Raw genomic sequence first — 22,575 nt, forward strand, 5'->3', positions numbered from 1 at the left:
CTGTGCTGATGGGGAAGAAAATATAAATAAGAAACAGAAGATTAAAGGGATGGCATTGTATTTTTGAAAATCATAACTGAAAAAAAATTTCCCTGAGTCATTACTGATGGCCAGTACCTAAATTCTATAAGACCTGTGATAATTACTTGTGAAATGTAACCTTTTCTATAAAAACATGTTAAATTTTAAAAATCATTGAATTCAAAGTGACACTAAAACCCATCATTGGTTCCTGTGCTAGACGGAGTTCTGTGATGGTCCCAAACGCTCCTGCCCCCTGCTGTTTATATTCGGTATAATCCCCTCACGTTGAGAATACGATGTAATTTCACTCTTGTGATTCAGTTAATGTGGCAAAGGTAAAGACATTCTGCAGATGTAATCAAGATCCCAAACCAGCTGACTCTGAGTTCATCTGAAGGGAGATTATTAGGGGGGAGCCCTGTAAGAGAGGGTCCAGGCAGAGACTATGCAGGAGGGAAACTCTCCTGCTGGCCTGGAACAGCAGCATGTGCTGATCCACTTGTGGAGGGGGCCACATGGCAAAGAGCTGCAGGTGGCCTACAGGACCTGAGGGCAGCCCCCAGCCAATGACCAGCAAGAAAATGGGATCCTCCGTTATAAACCATGAGGAAATGAACTCCACCAGCATGGGGGTGGATTCTCCCCCAGGGTCTCCAGCTGAGAATGCAGCCTGGCTGGCACCTCGTGGGACCCAGAGCTAAGCTGGGCCCGGAGTGCTGGCCCACGGGGTCTGTGACATCATAAATCGTGTTGTTTTAAACCAAGATGTTTCTGGTAATTCATTACATAGCAATAGAAAACTAATATAGTTAGCATTAGTTACCAGACCTAATTAGTTACTCTAATTAAAAGTTATTACAATAACTATTAGTTATTATAACTAGGGCACCAATTCCTGATAATTGGTAATTAAAGGAGAAGAATGAAACATTTACTCCATCTATTCTGGAAAGATCAGGGTAATTAATAGCTCTCATTAACGAGGAACAGTCACCTTTCACAGAGATACAACCGTATCCTATGTATATTAAAAACAATATCGTCGAGGTTGACATCATCAACCTGGTGACAAAAACCTTCCCAGAGAGTCAGTGAAAAAACGGACAATTCTCACTTGTTTAGAACCCTGGAGGAAAGCAGAAACTGGAGAAGGATCCCACAAATGCTGAAACTAAGAAAGAAGAAAATATCAGGTACAAAACTTCCATCCTGGACCCACCAGTTCTCTCTCCTCCCCTCACTCAGCCCCACACAGCTCAGGAAGTGCCCAGAGGAAGCAGCTGGGATCTCTCCCACCTCCCACCAGGGACACAGACTATAAAATCCCTCACAGCAATGAGACACATCCCCACCTGTATAGTAAAAAGCAGAAAAAAGTATTGCATTATCAGCAGTTACTTTAAATGTAAAAACTCTCCAGTCAAAAGGCAGAGATTGGCAAAATGGATAAAGCATGGCCCAACTACATGGACATTTCAGGAGTCTCACCTTAAATTCAAAGACACAAATAGGCTGCAAGTGAAAGGATGGAAAATATATAGCATGCAATTAGTAACTAAAATGTAGCTGAGTTAGCTGGTTATTTATTTAATATAAATAAAATAGACATTAAGCCAAAATATGTCACCAGGGACAAAGAAGTTCACTATACTGATAAAGGAGTCAATATAACAAGACTTAACAATTATAAATACAAATGCACCTAATGGCAGAGTACCAAAAGATAGGATACAACTATAAACAAATTTGAAGGGAGATACAGACAGTTTTACATTAATACTAGGAGACTTCAATATACCACATTAAATAATGGATAGAACCTCTAAAGAAAAAATCAATAAGGAATGAGAAGACTTAAATGAAATTATAAACCAACTAGACCTAACAGACGTATACAGAACACCTCTTTCAGCAGCAATAGAATACACATTCTTCTCCACTGCACATGAATCATTCTCCAGGATAGACCATATGTCAGGTCACAAAACAAGTCTCAATAAATTCAAAAATCCTGAAATTACACAAAATATCTTCTCTGACTACAATGGAATGAAGCTAGAAATCAATAACAGAGAGAGAAATGAAAAAGTCACAAATAGGTGGTAAACAATACACTCTTAACCAATGGGTCTAAGAAGAAGTCACAGGGAAATGAAAGAGAAAAAACAACACACCAAAACTCAGGAGATGCAACAAAGGCAGTGCCAAAAGGGAAATTTATAGCTCTAAATGCTTACATTAAAAGAGAAGAAAGATCACAAATCAGAGACCTAAGCTCACAACAGAAGGATCTAGAAAGCAAACTATACCCAAAGTGAGAAGGAAGGAAATAAAGATTAGAGTGGAGATAAACTAGAGAACAAAAACAAGAGAGAAACAACAAAACCAAAAGTTGGTTCTTTAAAAACATCAATAAAACCAACCATCTTTAGCTAGACAGACAAAGGAAAAAAAAACAGAGAACACAACCAAAATCAGAAACGAAGATGGGGGACAGACAACCCAATTAAAAGATGGGCAAAAGACCTGAATAGGCATTTCTGCAAAGAAGATATATAAATGATCAAAAAGCACATCATCAGCCATTAGGGAAATGCAAATCAAAACCACAAGATATTATTTCACACCCAATAGAATGGCTACTATTAAAAATTACAAGTGTCGGAGAGGCAGGAACTCTCATTCATTGTTGGTGGGAATGCAAAATGGTGCAGCCGCTGTTGGAAGACAGCTTGGCGGTTCCTCAGGAAGCAAAATATAGAATTACCATATGATCTGGCAATCCCACTTCTGGGTATTTACCCAAAAGGACGGAAAGCCGGGACTCGAACAGCTATTCGCACATCGATGTTCAGAGCCACATTATTCACAATCACCAAAAGACGGAAACAACGCAAGTTTCCATCAACCAATGAATGAATAAGCAGTATGTGGTCTATACGTCCGATGGAATATTATTCGGTGTCAAAAGAAGTGCAGTGCTGTGGTACAAGCCACAACATGCATGAGCCTTGGAAACGTCATACTGAGTGAAATGAGCCAGACACAAAAGGACAAATACCGTATGATATCTTTTATATAGAATACTTAAGACTAAGCAAATTCACAAAGGCAGAAAGCACAGCAGGTGTACCACGGCGGGGAGAGGGGGGAATGAGGAGCTGTTGTAAATGAGGACGAGTTTGGTCTGGGGTGATGGAAATGTCTAGAAATAGCCAGTGATGAAAATGACACAATACTGTCAACGTACTTTAAGAACTGTCACTTAAAACAGTTACAATGGTTTTTATGTTATGCATGTTTTACCACAATTAAAAATAAACTTTTTTTAAAAAAAGACTCTATTACAAAAATTTAAAAGTCAAGTCATACACTGCGGAAAAAATATGCAAACCATATTCAGCAGAGAACGTGCATCTAGAAAATATAAGGAACTCTTACACCTTAGCGCTAAGTTAAACGGGCTGAAGGTTTGCTGGGACGCGGCACAGGTTACTGAAACCGAGAGGACCCAAGGGTCGTCGGTGCAGCGACGCCCGGGAGGACAGGCGCTGCGGGGCCGGGCCCGGGGGGTGGAGGGCTCGTTGTGGGGCTCGCCCCCTGGCCCCCGGCCTTCCCGGGGATCCCTTGGCGACGCGCGGCCGTCTCCGCGGCAGGTGCTCCCCGCACCCCCGAGAGGCCCGCGGGGCTCCGCGTCCCTCACCGCAGGCGAGTTACCTCACGAGACGCCAGGTCCTCGCCGCGCGCCTCGGCAAAACGGGGGCGCGCCTGCTCCCTTCGGGGCAGGTGTGGCCCAATTACAACGAAACTGTCATTTCTGCAAGGAAAAGTAGCCTCCTCGGTGCTCAACAACACTGAGTTAGACATCACGGCCGGTCTCCTCAGGGAAGGCGCGGAAACGCGGTCCCGGCCAGCCCAACTCGCCACGCGCGGGATTCCCGCGGACCCGCCCCCTCCAGCTCTCTCCACACGCGTCCCCTTTAAGAGCGGCCCATGACGTCATCCCCGATGCTGCGCAACCTATCTTGGAGGCTTGCCGCGCTCCTCCGGCCGCCTCAATTGGCTCGTCCGCCCGCCGGGCCCCGCCCCTTACCCCCGAAGCAGGCCTGGAGCGCGCCGTCAATCTGCCCCTGCGGGAGCGGTGATTGGCCTCGGGGCCCGCCCCCCAGAAATCCCCGCGGGGCCTGCGCAGCGCCGTGTCTGCAGCTGCCGCCGTCGGGTCCGCGCGGCCGCCGGTCCCTCCTGCGCCCGCCTGCAGGGCAGGGCCGGGCCGGCCGGGCCATGGAGTCCTACGACATCATCGCCAACCAGCCCGTGGTGATCGACAACGTGAGGCGGGGCCGTCGCGGGGAGGGGGCCGCGCTCGCCCGCCAGGCGCTCGGTCGGCCCCTGCGGCCCGCGCGCCCTCCTCGCCCTGGGGCCCGGGCCGTGGGGTGGGCGCAACCCCGAGCCGGCGGGAGGTTGGAAGGGCGGGTTCCCTCCGCCGGGCGGCCCTCGTGGGCATCGCGGGAGAGCCTGGGAGACCGAGGGGCGCCGGCCTCAGACACAGCGCGGACCCCTCGGTTGAGGGCGAACTTCGGGGCGGGTTTCGACCCCCGCGCCTGTAACCCCTGTCCGGCCCCTGGCCCGGCAGCCCTCCCGCGGGAGTGGGCTGGCATCTGCCCTTTCGCACCTGCTGGCCTCTACAGCAGCGCGTCCCGGGGGGCTTCACCCCGAGGCACGCTCTCCGGGGGGGGGCCGGCCCTACTGCATTCTTCTCCGGGCCTGGGGGTTAATGCAGTTACTCTGCACCGGGCCGCACACGCACAGGCGCCTGGGTGCCTCTCGGCCGCTTTGACCCTCCTGAAGTGCTCTCAGAAATCCCATAGCCCACAAGGAAGTGGAGGGGGTTCAGGGCCCCTCTCCCCAGGACCAAGAAGCAGTTTGGGGTAATTTTTTGAAAGCCTGGCTCCCTTGTGGCCTCACCCTTCTGTATTAGGACTTGGGATGCTTTCAGACAACGTTTTGGGGGGCAGCAACCCAGGAAGGTTTCTGGCCACAGTGGTGCAGCATGGGAAGGTAAAGGGCTGGGATCTGGGATCTCCCGTAGCGTTATCTGCCTTGGAGTTTTAATAATGGCTTGCTTCTGCTCTAGATGGGACCTGCCTCCTTCCCACATGAGCCCACGTGAAAACTGTCTTTTCTGGAGTACTCACATGGGCTCTCCTAAGCTGCAGTCAGCAATGTTTATAAGGAGGCTAGAACGGGGCTCGGGGATGTGTGGTCAGACCGCCTCTCCAGCAGACTGTGGGAAGGACCGGGCTGTTTCCCTTCTTGGTGGGGGAAAACTCACTTAGGCTAATCAAGGAGCTTATGAGTTCAGAGGGCAACTTACTGAACCCCTCTGGGTTCTGGCCCCTTCTCTGTAACTTGGGATGTATTTCTTTGCTGCAAGATCCCCACGGTTGTGATGGAAATCGCTGTGAAGAGGGATTGTAATAGTGTTTTTTAAAAATTTCTTCATTGGGTGGGAGGTTTCTAGATGCTAGGTTCCTTTTAAGATCTAAATCCAGGCTGGAGCAGCGGCAGGGCCTAGTTTTCCTCCTTGTAGTCTCTGGGAAAGTGGCATGGGGAGTGCCAGTCATCACCATGTACCCAGTGGTCCTCTCCGGGGTGCCCTGAGTGTGGCCCCTGTCTGCTCGGGTTGGGGGAGGGGCTGTTGACAGGCAGTGCCAGAGGTTGCCACCAGCTGACTTCTGGCTTATGCCCACTCCTGCCTAGCTTCCTCACCCTGCCTGCCTTGGCGGTGCAGCCAGCTCTCTCTGCCTCTGCCTGGAGGCTGGAGGTGAGTATCCGGAGCTAAACGTCATGTTTCCTTGCAGGGTTCGGGGGTGATCAAGGCTGGCTTTGCTGGAGACCAGATTCCCAAATACTGTTTCCCAAACTAGTAAGTGTTGCTCAGGCAGCAGCCGTAACCCTTTGTTTCCCAGGAGAACATCAGTGCTGGGTTACAGGTGTCTCTGAAGCCACCTCTTGGTGCCTCCTGTAAGAGTAAGCTCCAGATTTGTAAACTTGAAGCTGTTGAGGGCTCTGGAAGGACAAGGACAAGCAGAGCAGTGCTCTGGGGTTCCTCTCCTCGGTCCCCCCCAGTGAGAAGCAGCCAGCATTGTCTCCTTGGGGACTGGGCGTGGTGTCAGCAGCAAGAATAAAAGGGAGAGGACTTCAAGGGAAGAACAGAAACTCGAGGAAAAAGCCACCTCTTCCTCCCTGGGAGTGTTTCTTTGGGGCTTGTTTATTTCCAGACTTTAATAAAGGTCTCGTCTCGGTCAAGGAGTCCTTTCTCCAAATGGCCCCATGGGCAGCAGGGATTGGGGAGGTGAGACCCTGAGACTCAGGGAGCCTGGGCTGCTCCTTCAGCCCCGCGAGCCCATCTGGAAATTTTCCCTCAGGAGAGCCTGTTCTCAGGTCCTGGGTGCTTTGGAGTTACTTGCCTAAGGGGCGGGATCCTTGAGCCCCCAAAGTAGCTGGCTGCTCCAAGAACGCCAGGCCTGGCCTGGGACAGAGCCAGCAGGGAGCACCCAGTAGGGCTTCAGCTTTCTTTTCATAACACTGGTTGTAATTAGAGGTTCCTGTTGATGTGTGGAGAGATGCTCAGAATAGGGGCACATCAGATCTTACCGTTCCAAAGAACTGAATCTTTGCTTTGAAAGTCCTGGCGATGGGAAGGAACAGGGTGGACTGATAGGCAGATGCACGAGGGGGCCGGGACCCAGCTTCCTGGGGTCACCCTCCCAGCCCTGCTCCCTGGAATCAAGAGCAAGAACTGTGTTGCAGTTGCAGAGGCTGAGTCCTGCCAGGCCTGGGCCCGTCCCATCCCGAAGGGCTGGGATCCAGGGTTCACACTCAGCGCTGAGAGGGAGGGAGTGGGGAGTAACGAGCAACACCCTTTTCGTCTGACCCTGGGCTCCCCATCCTGCCAAGGCCTGCTTTGTAGGTCCGTGTCCCTCCATGCCATAGCTGTGTGCTTTGGAGGACAGTTACCCTCCTGACCATTGGAGTTGGACTTTGGTTTGAACGTGGCTCAGCCTTGCCCCTGCCCACCTTGCTGACTGTGTCTGTCCTCGCAGTGTCGGGCGCCCTAAGCACATGCGTGTGATGGCCGGAGCCCTGGAGGGGGACCTCTTCATTGGACCCAAAGCAGAGGTAAGAGCCGTGGAGCCCTCCTTTTTCTGGGGTTGGGGTCCTCGTACTCGGGAGTGTTGGCCAGCCAGTGGTCCGCACTGGGCCTCCGAGAGAGACCCTCAGGGTCTGCTTTTTGGGGCCTCTGCAGGTGTCCTTGGAGGGTCTGTTCTGGGCTCCAGCCCTGAGTTATGGTGCCGGGTCACCCCCCTGTCGCGAAGTGGGAGCAGGGCTCCTGTTCTGGAGAATATGGTTAGACCAGTTTACGTCCTTGTCCTGTAGAAGCTACTTGGAAGCTAAGAGGAAAGAACTGATTAGAAGGTGATTTCAGAGTCAGAGTCCCCTGGACTTGATGACTGATGTGATCGAGAGCGTGGGGGCCACCTTGTGAGCTCTTGCTGCCAAGGCCCAGGGGAGAAGAAGCTGAGCTCGGGCCAGTGCAGTTTAGGCCCCTGGGAAACAGCATGGCCTGGTGGGCTGGGGGGGCGTGGTTCTGGGCCCAGAAGGGAGGTGAGCTGAGGTGCAGCCCAGAGATGCTCAGTGGATGGTGTCACAGGAGCCCTGGTTGTAGGGGTGAGGGGGAGGAGGGCACACCAAGGGGCTGGCAGGGGCAGCCTGGCCAGGAGGGAGAAAGCAAGGACTGGTGAAGAGCTGGGGAGAAGCAGCTGCCCCTGAAGAGCAGTGGTCAGCAGAGCAAAAGGACCGGGGTGGGCAAGTGGTGGTCCACACAAGTAGCCTCCCACTGCGCTCAGGCGCAATGTCCGTGAAGGGGTGAAGAATGGGGATGAGAACCTGTGGGCCAGGACAGCAGCATGGCCGGGAGAGAAGGGGAGACATGCGTATGGGAAGGGCTGGACTGAGGGGCAGGTTCCCCCATCAGCCCTAGCCAGTTGGAGCCGGCCGGCTGCTGAGAGCCTGGGTGGTGTTTCCGGGTCTCATGTGAACCTGTTGAGTTCAGGACCTGCAGGGGCGCACGGGGACACCTAGGAAGTCGAGGGTGGTTCTACTAAGGGCAGATTAAAGGGGCAGCTTCCAGGAAGGCAGAGGCAGTTTTTCCAGGAGGGGCCTGGTGCCACATCTGGCCTCTGCACTCCCTCCTCCCCAGGAGCACCGGGGGCTGCTGACCATCCGCTACCCCATGGAGCACGGCGTGGTGCGCGACTGGAACGACATGGAGCGCATCTGGCAGTACGTCTACTCCAAAGACCAGCTGCAGACTTTCTCCGAGGAGGTGTGTGCGGCCTCCCCCGCCTGGCCCTCAGCCTCTGGCCTTGCACTCCCTCTCCCACTGCTTCCTAGCAGGTTTTTTACCTTCCTCTGTGCATTTTGATAGGGCCTGCTGCCTTTCTGTTATGTACATACACAGCCAGGGACTGTTGGGCAGAACTTTCCAGAAAGAGAGCCGGATCTCTGGAAGAGTACCTGCCAGCAGATAGCAGGGTGGTGGTCTTGAGAACAATGGTGGCTGCAGCTGCAGGTGCTCACAGCCAGGGTTTGGGCTCTGTGGAAAGATTGTTTGAGGGGCTTCCATGTTGCTTTTGGGTGTACCCACAACTCTGCCGTCCACAGCATCCTGTTCTTCTAACGGAGGCTCCACTCAACCCGAGTAAGAACCGGGAGAAGGCAGCAGAGGTGTTCTTCGAGACCTTCAACGTGCCGGCCCTGTTCATCTCCATGCAGGCCGTGCTCAGCCTGTGAGTGCCCCCTAAGCCCTGGGAGTGGCGTGCTCCGTTGGTCCCCGAGTCCCCATCCTCCCTGCGTGGTCCTCCTGCTTGTCCCAGGGCTCCTCGCAGTGTTGGGGGGTCCCCATGCCCCCATGGCTGAAGTAAGAGGATGCTGACCTGGGGACAGGTACGCAACAGGACGTACGACGGGTGTGGTCTTGGACTCGGGGGACGGGGTCACTCACGCTGTCCCCATCTACGAGGGCTTTGCCATGCCACACTCCATCGTGCGGGTGGATGTGGCCGGCCGCGATGTCTCTCGGTATCTCCGGCTACTGCTGCGCAAGGAAGGAGCGGATTTCCACACCTCGGCTGAGTTGGAGGTGGTCCGGACCATCAAGGAGGTGACTGCAGGTGTGGGGATGCGGGAGACGGGGACAGGGTGCAGGCTTCCAAGTTGCAGCTTCTGAGGGTGTGTCTCTGCCCACCCCAGCGGGCCTGCTACCTGTCAATCAACCCGCAGAAGGATGAGGCTCTGGAGACGGAGAAGGTGCAGTACATCTTACCAGACGGCAGCACGCTTGACGTAAGTTGCCAGGCCTGACCCCGGGTCTGCAGCAGGCGAGGCTGGGGCCTGAGGGTGGGGGTGGCTCCAAGTACAAGGAGGCCCAGCGTCCTTGGGGAGCCTGCCTGCCTCAATCTTGTGTGCCAAGGTGGGGCCAGCACGATTCCGGGCCCCTGAGCTGCTGTTCCAGCCGGACCTGGTAGGAGATGAGAGTGAGGGGCTCCACGAGGTGCTGGCCTTCGCCATCCAGAAGTCTGACATGGACCTTCGCCGGACGCTGTTCGCCAACATTGTGCTCTCAGGCGGTTCAACACTTTTCAAAGGTACTGCAGTTGGGGGTGGGGGGTAAGACTTTGGAGGTGACGGGCAGCTGGACCCTCAGACTGTGCCCTCCTTCCCGAGCCTGGAGCAGGGTCTGTCCTCATTGACTTTTTGGTATGCACTGAAGGTTTTCTTAGAAGAGTAGGCTTGTGATGGGTCTCTCTTGAGCACACCCATGCTCACTACTTAAGCGTGAACTTTTTTTTTCTCTTCAATAAACTTTTCTCACTTATTAAAAAAAAAAAAAGGATAGGCTTGTGTTTTTAAGTTAAATTGTATTTACTTTGTAAATAGGTGATATATTCACACAAGGTCTAAAATTTATTAGGTAAAAAGTCTCCTGCTGTTGTCCCCAACCATCCAGTTCCCTCCCCACAGGAGTGACAGCTCCCCCTGGGCCAGCACAGTCCACGCATCTGTGAGCAGATCTGTGTGCCCCTCCCTCCCTTTCTTACACCTCCAGGAGCAGGGTCTACAAGTTCTGTGTCCTGTATTTTCTACTTAGCAGCATAGCTTGAAGAGCTTCCCCTATAATATATGATGGATGTCCTCATTCTCTGATGGACAGGGCTGTGTCGTGGTTTACTCAGTGGCTGTGCCCTTTAACCAGCGTCCTGTGGGTGGCCCTTGAGGAGCCCAATCTTCTCTAACTAGAAGGATGCTACAGCGGACAACGCATGTCATTTCATATGATAGGAGTGTGCCTAAGAGAGAAACTCCTGGGGGTAAAATTGCCGAGTAAGGGGGGGTGGCATGTACATTTGTAATTTGGTAGATTGTGCCAAAATTTCCCTCCTGAGAGGTTGTATCCTCTGCACTCCCCCCAGTTATGGATGACATGTCTCCCCGACACCTCCCCAGCACTGTGTGTGCAGTCTTTGCCGATCTGATGGGATTGCCCCTCAGATGCCCGTTACCTGACGGGTAAAGAGGGTCACTGTGTTCTCCTGATCTGTCGTTTGTTCTCTGACTTCGCGGTGGTTTGGGCTCGTGGACTACTTGGTGAGGAGGAGTGTGGTGGGCTCAGGCAGGGCTGAACTGCAGGCAGCGTGGGGTCTTCTCTCACGCTGCCTCTTAGAGGAAGCAGGATCTCTTCTTCCCTTTGGATAGCTCATTCCACCCTTACTCCTGGAAAGAGCCGGGGCAGGGGGCTGCCAGGGGAGGCGGGGCCGTAGATTGCATCCAGGAGAGCTAACGGCAGGAAGGTAGGCTGTGACCCCAGGCTCGGCTGGCTTTGTCTTCACAGGCTTCGGCGACCGATTACTAAGTGAAGTGAAGAAGCTGGCCCCAAAGGACGTCAAAATCAAGGTGAGGTTAGGTAGAGTCCCCATGGGGCTCTGGAAGGGGAAGGGCAAGTGCAGCCTCCAGACCTGCCTCACCTAACACCCAGCCCTGCTTTTCCCACACCCTCAGATGATGCATTTGCCCTCTAGCCTGTGGGAAGTGCTTTCCCTCTTTCCACATGGGGATGGGGCAGTTACTTTGACACTTGCTCCCTCTAGATCTCGGCCCCACAGGAACGGCTCTATTCCACGTGGATCGGGTGAGGTGGGGCTCAGGGGGAGGGGAGGGTTGGAGACCATTTTGCCCCAGACGCTAGTCCCCGAGTTGGCCCAGGACAGATGGAGGTGGAAGGATTTCCTCCCAGGAAAGGGAAATGTTGCTGAGTGCCCAGGGAGGGCAGCTGGCCAAGACCACGTCACAGGAGTAATGTCCCTCCCTCCCCGCAGTGGCTCCATCCTGGCCTCGCTGGACACCTTTAAGAAGATGTGGGTGTCCAAAAAGGAATACGAAGAGGATGGTTCCCGTGCTGTCCACCGCAAGACCTTCTAACGCCTAGGGAGGGGTGGCCTGTTGGGAAATGGAAGGAGAGGGGAGCCAGAGCCCTGAACCCTTTCTGGTCCAGGCTCACACTAGGCTTAGGTCCCCCGCAGGCCCTGAACCCTTGGGTGGGTGGGGCAGCAGTGCTTCCCTGCTACCCTCCCTTTTACACACATGCGCACACACCCCTGGTAACATTTAGCTGCATGGATGGGATCTTGAGCTGGAGCATAGGAGTGGAGGGGCCCAGCCTGGGGCTCCTCTTGGTGTCCTCAGCAGAGCCAGTTAGGCCTGTGGTTCCTTGCTTTGACCCTCGTGGAGGCTGCTGCTCCAAGCGCCAAGGCCAGACGCCCAACACCGCCATTTCCACAGGCCTGGATGCCTGGGGAGCTGCCCTTGGGGAGGGAGGTGGGGGAGAGTGGGTGGCAGTGCCCCACCAGTGCCACCTCCTCCTGGTCCAGCAGGGTAGCCTGGAGGGCCCCTCCGAAGGCATTTCTGACCCTTTCACCCTGTCCTGCCGTCCCCTGGGGCGGGTGCCTTTGCGCAGGGCTGAGTACTGGGCGGTCTTCCGTCCCCACTGAGGGTGTTTGGCCAAGGCAGAGGGTGCACAGGGCGGGCGGTTGCAGTTTGTTGCGCTGCCTCCTACAGAGCACTGCTCCCTCTGCTTTACCCCAGCACCCCGGTGGGAAAGGATCAGCGTCTTCCTTTGTTCAGGGGAAGCCACTTAATCAGGAATCGGGGCCCGAGGGGGAGAGGAAACTTCCTTTTCCCACCACCCCCAAGAAAGAGGTCTTCACTTACCCTTGGCCAAGACCCCACCACCCCCCACAACCAACCTGTCCCTCCAGATGTGTATAATTTAACACAGTTGCCTGGAAAAAAATTTTCTTTTTGTAAATCATTATAGTAATAATTATGAACAAGGCCCAGTGTGTGGCTGTGTTTTCTCATGGTTCTTTGTGCTATTGTTTTCTCCTCCATCCTTTGGGACTGAAAGGACTGGGGAGAAACAAACATGGCACCAACTCTGGCCAGAGATTGTTTGGGTTTCAGTGGTTGGCAGGGCAACGTGGCACTGGAGGCCCCAGGAGACTCGGGTGCAGGCTGCAGCATTATTCCCCAGCCTCATTACCCCTTGTTAAAATCCACCTAGGGAAGCAGAGAACTCGGCCCATCTGGCTGCCTTCATCCCAGGCAGTGCTGGCGTCTCAGTGCCTCTGTCATCGGCTGTAATGTTTGAGCACCTCTGTGTGCCCAGCTCAGAGAGGGCTCTGGCTGACCCAGCAGCAGCTGGTAATGGGGGCTCATCAGCTGAGACAAGTTGGGGCACAGGGCTGGGGAGTAGGGTGATGCAGAAGGAGAAAACAGGAACAGAGAAGATTGTGCAGGTGAGCTGAGCTCTAAAGGAAGAGCCAGAGGGAGCAGTGAGGAACAGGAGAGTTCAGAAAGTGTCTGCTCTTCATTAAGTATTTGAACATCTGCAGTGTATCTGTGAGGCTGCCTTCCCCCATCAAACTTACAGGTCAGGAGGAAAACAGACCATTTCCAGTGGGGCAGGCTTGTGAGGGTCCAGGAGGGGAAGCTGGATGCTGGGGAGGTGTTCCAGGCAGTGATAAGGGCTCATGGGAGCACCTGGGATGGGCTGGAGAGAAGTGCAGGGACCTGGGTGATACCAGGTCAGCAGGGAAGGGGGAGTGGCCTCACTTTGGCAATAACAGGAGGTAAATGGAGATAAGAACATAAACAGTAGGTTGGAGCCAGAGCGTAAAGGGCCTTGAGGATTTTTAGCTTTGTCCTAAGTTGATGGGCAGCTACTGTGGAAGGGTGGTGATCAGAGCTATGTGTTGAAGGCAGTTGGGGCTGGGAACTCAAGAAGGCCCAGAATCCAGCAGAGCATGTAGGAGGGAGAAGAGATTACTGAGTCAAGCGTGCTCGCACAAGGGACTGAGGCTTTGCCATCACAGAGTAGTTGTACTGGCCCTTGAGGGTGAGAGAATTTACCCTGAGACCCCTTTGCTTGAGTGCCCTGCAGACCAGCTCGCCCTTCAGAACCCTCCTTTCCTCCTCACCCTGTCAGGTACCAAGTTCGCTGGTGGTTCTGCAGTGCCTTGCCATCCATCCATCCATCCATCCATCCATCCTTCACTGCGACCACCCTAGCTCATGAGCACGGTTCCATTTCCTCCCCAGCCAATCATTAACTCTCAGATCTACAACCCAGATCAGATAACCTTGGTTATGCCACTTCCTGTTCAAAATGTCAAGCAGTTCTTCACTGCCTGTGAGATAAAAACAACTCAATGTATTGCTGGTGCAGTCACCTTCATGAACTACATGTTGTTGAACTGGACTCAGGCCCTCTGGGGTCTGTTCCTTCGCTGATTTCAGCCTTATATCCTTATGCCCTGCTTTGCCTGCTGGCCGCTACTTGTGCTATTCTGTCTTCTAGAAATAACCTTCCCTTAAGTCTGTCAAAACCCCATCCTTCAAGGAAAAGCACAATGCAGCCTCTTCCCGCAGGATAACATGGTTATGAGCTCAGGCTCTGCCAGGTTTCTCACTGTTAGAGACAAGTTATAGGTGAGGAAAGCGGTCAGGCTAGACCGAACCTTCTGTTCCTTATTTTATGGTACTACAACTAATCTTGTAGTGCCGTAAAATAAGTAAGTGCTCAGAAACACATGGGGTCTTGTTCAAAGGACACATGCCAACTCAGAGCACCCAGTAGTCACATCAGTAATGGATCATAAGCCACAGAATAAAATACCTGTGAGTATATACTAATATAAGTAACTGAATAAATACATACTTGGGAGGGAAGGAACAGTTAGCTCTTAAGTAGAATTTCAGTTAATAAATGTAGAAGGAATAATGGGAAAGAAAATTGCTATTAGGCAAACACCATAATTGTTGCAGGTAAGAGTCATCAGTCAATGCAAAAATGACATTGGCTTTTTCTCAAACTGTCTCCCTGCAAGATAAAAGGGAAAGTGGTAACTTCACAGTAGAGAAACCTGGCAGACGGCACCTTAACCAAGCGACCCAAGTTCCCATCTCCGTTAACGTCACGTCACTGTCATGTCACTCGTGAGGCACTGAGAAGGCCCACAGCCATCTCTGAGGTATCTGTAACCTCGGCCTAACCATGAGCAGACAGCAGATTAGCTGAAGTCGAAGGACATTCTACGAATGAATAGCCCAGTTCTCTTGTAGGCAGGTGTCATCATGGAAGACTAAGACTGAGGAACCGTTAGACGGGAGAATCACTTAGATCCTGGGTTGGAAAAGGACCATAGTATTGAGGACAGGCCAGTGCGCCTGGCATCAGTGCTGATCCCTGGCTTCGGTGACAGTGCGTGGCCACGTGAGATGCTTCTGTTAGGGGAAACTGGGTGAAGGGCAAGCAGGAACTGCTTACTGATTTTGCAACTCTTCTGTAAGTCTAAAATTACTCCAGGATAAAAGGGAGGGAAAATGAGCACAGTCTCTGGAGCCAATGGTCTAGGTCCATCCCACCACCACAGCTTGCTACCGAAATAGTCCTGAGCATGTCATCTACGTGTCACTGTACCTCGTTGCCCCCACTGTTACTAACATGGGGTAATAACAGCACCTACCTCATGGGTTTATTAACAGCCTGGAGCCTTTTGTGCCAGAAAAGAAAGAAGTGCTCAAAGAATAACAGAAACATATAAAAGACCACAGGAGCTAGCTTGGAAGTCCCACTGGCCAAATTTGGAACAAATTAAACATTAAAAATAAATAATGATACTAATAGATTATAATTCACTGAATAAAATAGGAAAGCATGAGTCCATAAGGACATAAATTTAAAATAAACGAAGTTTGCTAAGGAACGGGCAAATGGGGTGAGCATTGCCCCATAAAATGTCTTCTCATAATTTAAGAGCCACTGCAAGTGATCAAAGTGAATATCACTGGCGGGACCAACGAGCATCATGTGCTTCCTGAGAAGGTTGCTACCCTGCTTCTGTGGTGCCCCTGCCCGAGAGGAATAACTGAATCTAATCATGAGGACACAGCAGACGAAACCAAACTGTTGCTGTGATTTTCGCAAGTGACAAGGTCATGACAATCAAGGAGAGACTGAGTAAAGGGGACGAGAAAGACATGACAGAGGCGACATGACTCTGAACTGGATCCTCTTGCAATAAGGGACATAATTAGGACACTTAGCAAAACTTGAGGGGTCTGAGGATTAGATAGTAGAAATGTATAAATCTTAATTTCCTGATTCTGATGGTCATATTGTGGATATACAAGAGAATGTGTTTGTAAGGAAAACAAATATGGCACATCAGGTCAGCAAATTACTCTCAAATGGTCCTGGAAAAAAAAGAAAGTTCTTTATTCTGTATTTGCAGCTTTTCTGTAAGCTTGAGATAGTATAATAAGTAAATACTGTTAAGAGTGAGGCCTCTGTTTTTCCTTGGTGAGGGGAGATGGAATCTAGCTTCTAAGATGCTAAATAAATAGCCAAAGGTTCCAACAGAGCCCTTTTCTACCCGAGAAGCCAATGTTTGGAGCTCCAAGTGGGGCACATCACATGTCCTCTCTCCCTAGAGCTCCCAGGTCAGTACCAAGAAGCGAGTAAGGGGGCATAGAGGGGCAGTCAGAGCCGAGGTTCTCGACCATGGCTGCATGTCGGAATCGCCTCGGCTCCACCCAAGATTCTGCTTTCCTGGTCTGGGGGTGGCCTGAGCCAGGGGCATCGTGAAAGACCCCCAGGAGATTCTGAGGTGCAGATGAACTTGAGAACCACTGGCTCAGGAGGCAACCGAGTTTACTGGTCTGTATGCGTTTCCTATTGCCGCCGTAACAAATTTCCATGAATTTAGTGGCTTAAAACAACATAAGTTATCTCACAGCTCTGAAGGTTGGAAGTCCAAACCAGGTCTCACTGGGTTAGAATCAGTGTCAGCAGGGCTGTGTTTCTCTTGGAGACTCTAAAGGATCATTTTCTTGCCTTTTCCCACTCCCAGGCTGCTCACGTTCCTCGGCCCATGGCCCCCTCCCTCGCATCCTGCTGACCGTGCCTCCTCCACCATCCTTGTTATTACTGGGCCCACCTGGATAATCCAGGATATTCTTCATATTTTAAAGTCAACTCATTAGCAACCCTAATTCCCCTTTGCTGTGTAACCTAACATACTCTCAGGTTCTGGGAATTAGAGCATGGACATATTTGATGGACCATTATTCTGCCTACCACAGTCTGGAAATGTACCAGAACTTTTCTTTTCTTTAGAAGAGACTTGGTTGAAAATTGAAAAACAAAAATGAAGAAAGAAAAGAAGCAAGGGGTGGCTTGGAAATGAGGACAAGAGAAGACAGACCAGATGAACGATGTGGGGAGTCAAAAGCTCACCCAAGCAGAGTTTGGATTGGGAAGGGGAGGGTGGGAAAGGAAGGGAACAGGAGGCCAAACAGGGCTTGTGGCAGCACCAGACCAAACTGCATGTCAAAGTCTCTGGAAAACTTGTTTGTAACAACATTTAAGGTAGGGATAGTAGGGGTTGGATTTAATAATAGATGGCTTTCGAGATGGTCCCCTTCCCAAAGGGAAAGGCCTTGAGTGGCAGACAGATGCTCAGGAATTTCCTGAAAGCAGCTCATGACTGACAGTAAATAATGAAGCAGTAGCTTTAACTAGATCCTTACAGAGGTAAGGCGAGGCTGGGGGAAAGGGACCTTTCTCTGACGTTTCTATTATCACGATTCAAACTGAAAGATCTAGTTTGCAGAAATTTCTTGGAGATAGTAACTGAAGCCACCTCTGTGGCTAATTTCAACACACTGAAAAGGTATTATTTCCATTGTACAGATAAGAAAAATTTTTGAGCTTGTCTGCAGTGTCACACGTATAAAGGGGCTGAATTAGGCTTTTATCTCTCCTCCTCAACTTGATTTCTTTACCTTTTATTATGGTAAAGTACAAATGTATATGAACAAAGAGTGGACAGTACAATGAACCCTGGTGTACCCAGCTACAGTGGGTCAATGTTGGCCATTTGCTTCTTCCACACTCCAAACCACTTCCTTATCCCACTATTTTGAAGTTAATCCCAGACATGTTTCATCCCTAAATATTTCAGCATATAATTCTAAAGCATGAAAAAGCCCAATTCCATTAGCACACATAAAAATTTGGTAAGTAAACATTTGACAGTACTAATTTTCATTTCTTCATAGTTGGTTTCCCAAGTCAAGACCCATTTGACATTGTCCACACATTGCTATTGGTTGGTCTCTCACATCTGTTTTCCATAGGCTCTCCCCACCTTTTTCTCCTTGTAATTTATTTGTTGAAACCTGGCTACTGGTTTCTGGAAACATCCCACTCTGGACTTTGCTGATGAGCTTTGAACCTGAGTCCCTTCTCACATAGGCACCCTGTCTCTTCTCTAACAATCCTGTGAGGACCTGCCACCTCAGCCCAGCTCCAGGCATGTATTATTGGCAGGACTTCTGACACCACACAAGGTATTTATCTTTTCATTACGTAGATGTACCATAGCCCCAGACAACATGCCATTGGTGACACAGCTGAACACTGAAGCCAGTATCTTCCATCTTGCCAGCCTGATTCCACAGCCCTTGCTTTCCTCTCTGGACCACCATGATCCCAATCATTGCATTACAGGATTATCAACCTGCTTTTATTATTAATCTAAGCAGTATACACCGGTGGGCACCTTAAGTAAATGGACGGCAAGCTAGTATAAGCAGACAGCTATCCCTAATGGAAGAATCAGCCATGCAGTCCCAGAAATATGGGAAAGAAATAAGTCCAGCCAATTATGGGATAAGGAGCCAGTGCAATGGCTAGTCTTTATTTGAGCAAAGAAAATCTTACAGCGTATTCTGAGTGAGTCAGTGCAGGGGCTCGTTAGTGGCTCAGCTGGTGGGGCACCAGCTTGTAATGGGTACCACAGTTAGGGCATCGCTGGGCCTCACCCTTGTGCAGCCAAAACCAGATGACAGCACTGTTGTCCTCTTCGCCTGGAAGGAAAAGTGTGGTTGAAGGCTGCCTAGCCTAAACGGGGTGACTCTCGACATTGATCTCTTTTCCTCAGATCCCACTGAGATGCAAATAAAAACTATGGCTGACATCTTAGAGATCACATCAAGCCCTCTTCCCATTTTTTTAGATGAAGAAACTGAGGCCCTGAGTTTACTGGAGAGTAAGCTGACCTCACATCAGAATCACTCCCGGTTCTAACAATCCCCCCTGACTATGTATAGTCACAAAGCAAAGTCCATTCTGATACATATCCTAAAACGATGCCTGGCTCAGGGAGATACACAATAAATGTTTTCTGGATGAATCCCCCTTTCCAGGAAGGACAGCCTACACAGGCACCAGGCTGGGGGCCCCAGACCCTTAGAACAACCTACTTTACACACCTACACTCACTCTTCACCAAGCCTGAAGCAGCTTATGGACATCCCCCATAGTAGGACGTACTAAACAAATGGGTAACAGTAGCATGGTACTTACAGATGCAGCCCACCATTCGCTTGTTGGTGATGGAGGGGACTAAATTAGGATCTTCCTTGGTGCCTGCAGCTGCCTTTGGAGGTAGTATATTATAGGGGTCCTGAAAAAAAAACAAGAACTGAGCCATATCAAATCAACTCTTACCCCCCACGGACTCCCGGGGGCTGTTCCCGGAAGCCCCGTTTCCTGGACCAAAGGCTCCCGGGAAGAGACTGCTCTGATCCCATCCAAGATCATGAGCTGTCCAGAGAAGACACAGAGAGGAGCTTCCCCTCACCAGGCCTTTCCGTGCAGCCATCATGACCTCCCTTTCCAGCCCAGTTGCCTGCTCATCATCAGTAGGAACACCACCTAAAGGAAGACACTGTGAATTGTGATATTCACTGAAATGACAAGGATGAGAAAAGGTACACGCGTCAGTCCATGCATAATTTTAATAAAGGAGCCCATTAAAAACTCATAAAGGCCACCCTTCGTTCCCAAGGACCGCCGAGTCAAGATCCCCCAAAGTGGTGGCACTGGGGGAATCTTTTCTTCCTTCGACCACCGCGGCCAAATACTCGACATATTTTCTCTAAAAGCAGGTCAATCAGAGCCCAGGTGGAGTTCAACCCGCCTGAGATGGGAGCGGATTTGGTTTGAAAGTCTCCCCGTCCCGGCTGCAGCCCTAGCCCCCAAGGTCACCGGAGCCCCTGTTTAAGACTCTTCCGCGGCAGTCAGTTCGGCGGGCGGCGGCGGCGGCCTGGACACACAGGAGCCTCCGGCGGGGCTTGATGGAGTCGGGACCCGGGGTATTCAAGGGCCTCCGAGGGGCTGCACCGCCGGCCCGGCTTTGCCACCCCAGCACCACCCCGGGAGAGCACCCGGGCCTGGCACGCCGGGGGGCCGAGTACCTCCAGACGCCATGGAGCGCACAGCTGCGACCCCACCGGGGCCCCGGGCCCTCAAGGCCTGCGCGGCCAGCGCTCCGGCTCCACGAAGTAACCTTGAAGCCATCACGCCAGAGGCAAGAAGCGACACTTCCGGGGACAGGCTCGGGACACAGGAGAGACTTCCGGGGCGGGCTTTTTTCCCCCGCCTTCCGCTTCCTTCCGGCCTAGCCCCACCCAAGTGACGGTAGCGGGGTTTCGTGGCGAGAAGGAGAGACTGCGCATGCCCAGCCTTGCCTCCCCTTGCGCGGCGCAGCCTCCGTGACGCGGTCGGCTACGCGGCGCGGCTGTGCGGCTGCGCGAGGCGGGGTCGCGCCCTGGTCTGGGTTGCAGGCGCGTCTGTCTGCCCTGTCCTGTCGCCGGGGTTGGGGGCTTCTCGTGTAGCGTCCCTGGAAACCGGGGTCGTCGTGCGTGGAAAGGGGGAGCCGCGGTGGAGTACTGTGCATCTGGCCTGACGTTGTGCTCAGCAGTCGCAGGGTCGCGGCGGAGTCCTTCAGCTCTTGCCTGTGCAGAGACCTGCTGGACGCGAAATGACTTCAACCTCCGGGCTCCTCGAGACCCCGCGCCAGCTCACGCTTGTTAGATGGTGGTGCTGGTCTGGCGGCGCGTGGGCCCCGCGGCCTTGTTGCATTGGCCGGGACTGCGAGAACTCGGGCGGGGCGCGCCCGCATCCATCGCCTGTCCGGCCGTCCCGTGAGGGGCTGGGGGCCAGGACCAGGGCCCTTGGCGGCGAGCAGGACGCGGGGGGAAGGGGAGGCTGCACCGTGGGCTGCTTACCAAGGAAGACGTCAGGGGAGGAGAGTCACGAAACGTTCTGTGGCTGGAGTTCTCCATTTAAAACTGAACACATCTTCCATGATTGCTGGCTGCTTTTAGGAATTACCACCAAATAGGGGCCAAAACCACAGAAAGTAATTGTCTCAGTCCAGGGTGGGCAGGGCGGCGCTGCCTCAGGACCCCTGGGAGGGAATCCTTCCTGGCCGCCTCTAGCTGCCGGTGGTTTGCTGGTAGTCACCGGCATTCTTTGGCGTGCGGCTGCGACACCTCAGCCTCTGCCTCCTGGTCATATGGCCGTCTCCGCTGTGTCCATCTGTCTCTTTCCCCCTTCTTACACGGACACCGGTCATCTTGGATCAAGGGTCCTACTCCACAATGACATCTTAATTTAACTAATTCCATCTGCAGCAACCCTACTTCCAAATAAGGTCCACATTGAGATACTGGAGGTTAGGATTGAACATCTCTTTTTAGGAGCCACAGTTCATCCCATAACTGCCCAGAGGTTAAGAGGTCTATGTAGGCTTTTAGCAGGGAGGCCACTGGGAGTCTGCAAACACTGCTCCCTCTGTCCGCTCCCAGCACTTACTGACAGGGGAGCCCTGGCAGTCTGGCTGCATGCACATCTGTTTCCCTACTAGATTAAAAAAAAAAAAACAAAAAACTGCCAAGTGGGAACTATGCCCTATTCGTCATCTGACTCCTCCGTACCTTACAGAAGCCTGGCATATAATCAGGGGAGTAAATTTTAAATCAGCTTTGTAGGGCTTCTCCTGTCCCTATGAGGTTAATTAGGCAAATTAGGGAGGGTTGAAGTCCCAGGCTGTCCTATCCGTGTAGGTTTATTTTCAATAGAATGTCGTGGTCGTTCCTTCAGTGGGACATATTTGGTCTTTGTGGGTACCTCCTCCACCAAGAAAAATACTGGTTTCTATTCTGAGGCCAAAATTTTGTTGATCTCTTTGCTCCTGGATGGATTTTGCTTTGAATTGCTTCCACTGTACCCCTTCTATCTTATTCCCAACCACAGCCCCTCCAACTCAAATTGGGGGAAAAAAAAATGTCTTTCCTTAAATCCTAGGTATGTTCCCCCAAAATTTATGGGTGATTTGTGCCTGGGATTACATGTTTAGTGGGAAAAAAGCATTGGTCTAGAAAACAGGTGTTCTTGGATGGATGCCACCAGATAGGTGTGTGGCCTCAGCCAATTTTTCATCCTCCTGGCCACCATTTGCTCATCAGTAAAACTGATTACACTAGATGGGTAATTCCCAAAGTGCATTCTATGGAATTCTGGCTTCAAGAGATGCTCTAAGTAAAAAGGACTTGGTGAAGGGAGGGAAGTCCTGCATTTGATCCCCACCTCTTGGAGGTGCATGATGCACACTGTACCAAAGGCTCCGATCAGTCCTGCAGTAAAAACCCTGTTCAATTTACCTGTGGTTTAAGCTGTCTTCATTGAGCACAAAACCCTTTCCCAAGGAACAGCTACTCGCCTACCCTCCCTCCACAGACCCGTGACATATCCCATTCTGGTGTGTGTTGATTCCCTGCTGCCTAGCCATGAAATGACTAAAAAATGCTTGCCTAATAACAGGAAATCTCTACAGACCCTCCTCCAGCTCAGGAAAACCTCAGCCTCATCCCGGAATTGCACAGCTTCTGCAGTAAGCTTCTTGAGCTCCGATGCCAGGACCAGGTCCAGGGCCCTCTCCACCCATCCCTGGCCCCCTCCTGCCCTCACTGCCCTCCACTCACACCCCTACCCTCTAATGTCCCAGAGAAACCGGCTCC

General features: G+C 51.9%; 2 protein-coding genes across 4 annotated transcripts; one reads left to right on the forward strand and one right to left on the reverse strand.

The window, feature by feature from the left end:
* Positions 1–4,198: 4,198 nt before the first annotated feature.
* Positions 4,199–12,478, forward strand: ACTR1B (actin related protein 1B). 3 transcript variants are annotated; one of them, XM_037807260.1, is made up of 12 exons: positions 4,237–4,353; positions 5,003–5,082; positions 5,886–5,950; positions 7,131–7,206; positions 8,288–8,413; positions 8,752–8,876; positions 9,034–9,250; positions 9,340–9,432; positions 9,560–9,734; positions 10,979–11,040; positions 11,235–11,275; positions 11,463–12,478. In XM_037807260.1, exons 2-12 carry the CDS (start codon positions 5,011–5,013, stop codon positions 11,563–11,565), a joined length of 1,155 nt encoding a protein of 384 aa, XP_037663188.1. In that variant the 5' UTR covers positions 4,237–4,353; positions 5,003–5,010; the 3' UTR covers positions 11,566–12,478. The 3 variants fall into 3 exon arrangements, with proteins under 3 accessions (XP_037663190.1, XP_037663188.1, XP_037663191.1); XM_037807262.1 differs by lacking the exon at positions 5,003–5,082 and having other exon boundaries at positions 4,199–4,353; positions 11,463–11,571; XM_037807263.1 differs by lacking the exons at positions 4,237–4,353; positions 5,003–5,082; positions 5,886–5,950 and adding an exon at positions 5,089–5,848.
* A 5,894-nt stretch (positions 12,479–18,372) lies between these two features.
* On the reverse strand, positions 18,373–20,125 carry LOC119512372 (cytochrome c oxidase subunit 5B, mitochondrial). The gene is made up of 4 exons (XM_037806995.1): positions 19,969–20,125; positions 19,353–19,426; positions 19,076–19,175; positions 18,373–18,576 (listed from the first exon to the last, which is right to left on the reverse strand). The coding sequence occupies exons 1-4, from the start codon at positions 20,069–20,071 to the stop codon at positions 18,464–18,466; spliced, it is 390 nt and encodes a 129-aa protein (XP_037662923.1). The 5' UTR covers positions 20,072–20,125; the 3' UTR covers positions 18,373–18,463.
* Positions 20,126–22,575: the final 2,450 nt, after the last annotated feature.

Source organism: Choloepus didactylus, chromosome 17 (assembly GCF_015220235.1).
Source record: "Choloepus didactylus isolate mChoDid1 chromosome 17, mChoDid1.pri, whole genome shotgun sequence".
In the NCBI taxonomy this organism is placed as follows: domain Eukaryota; kingdom Metazoa; phylum Chordata; class Mammalia; order Pilosa; family Megalonychidae; genus Choloepus; species Choloepus didactylus.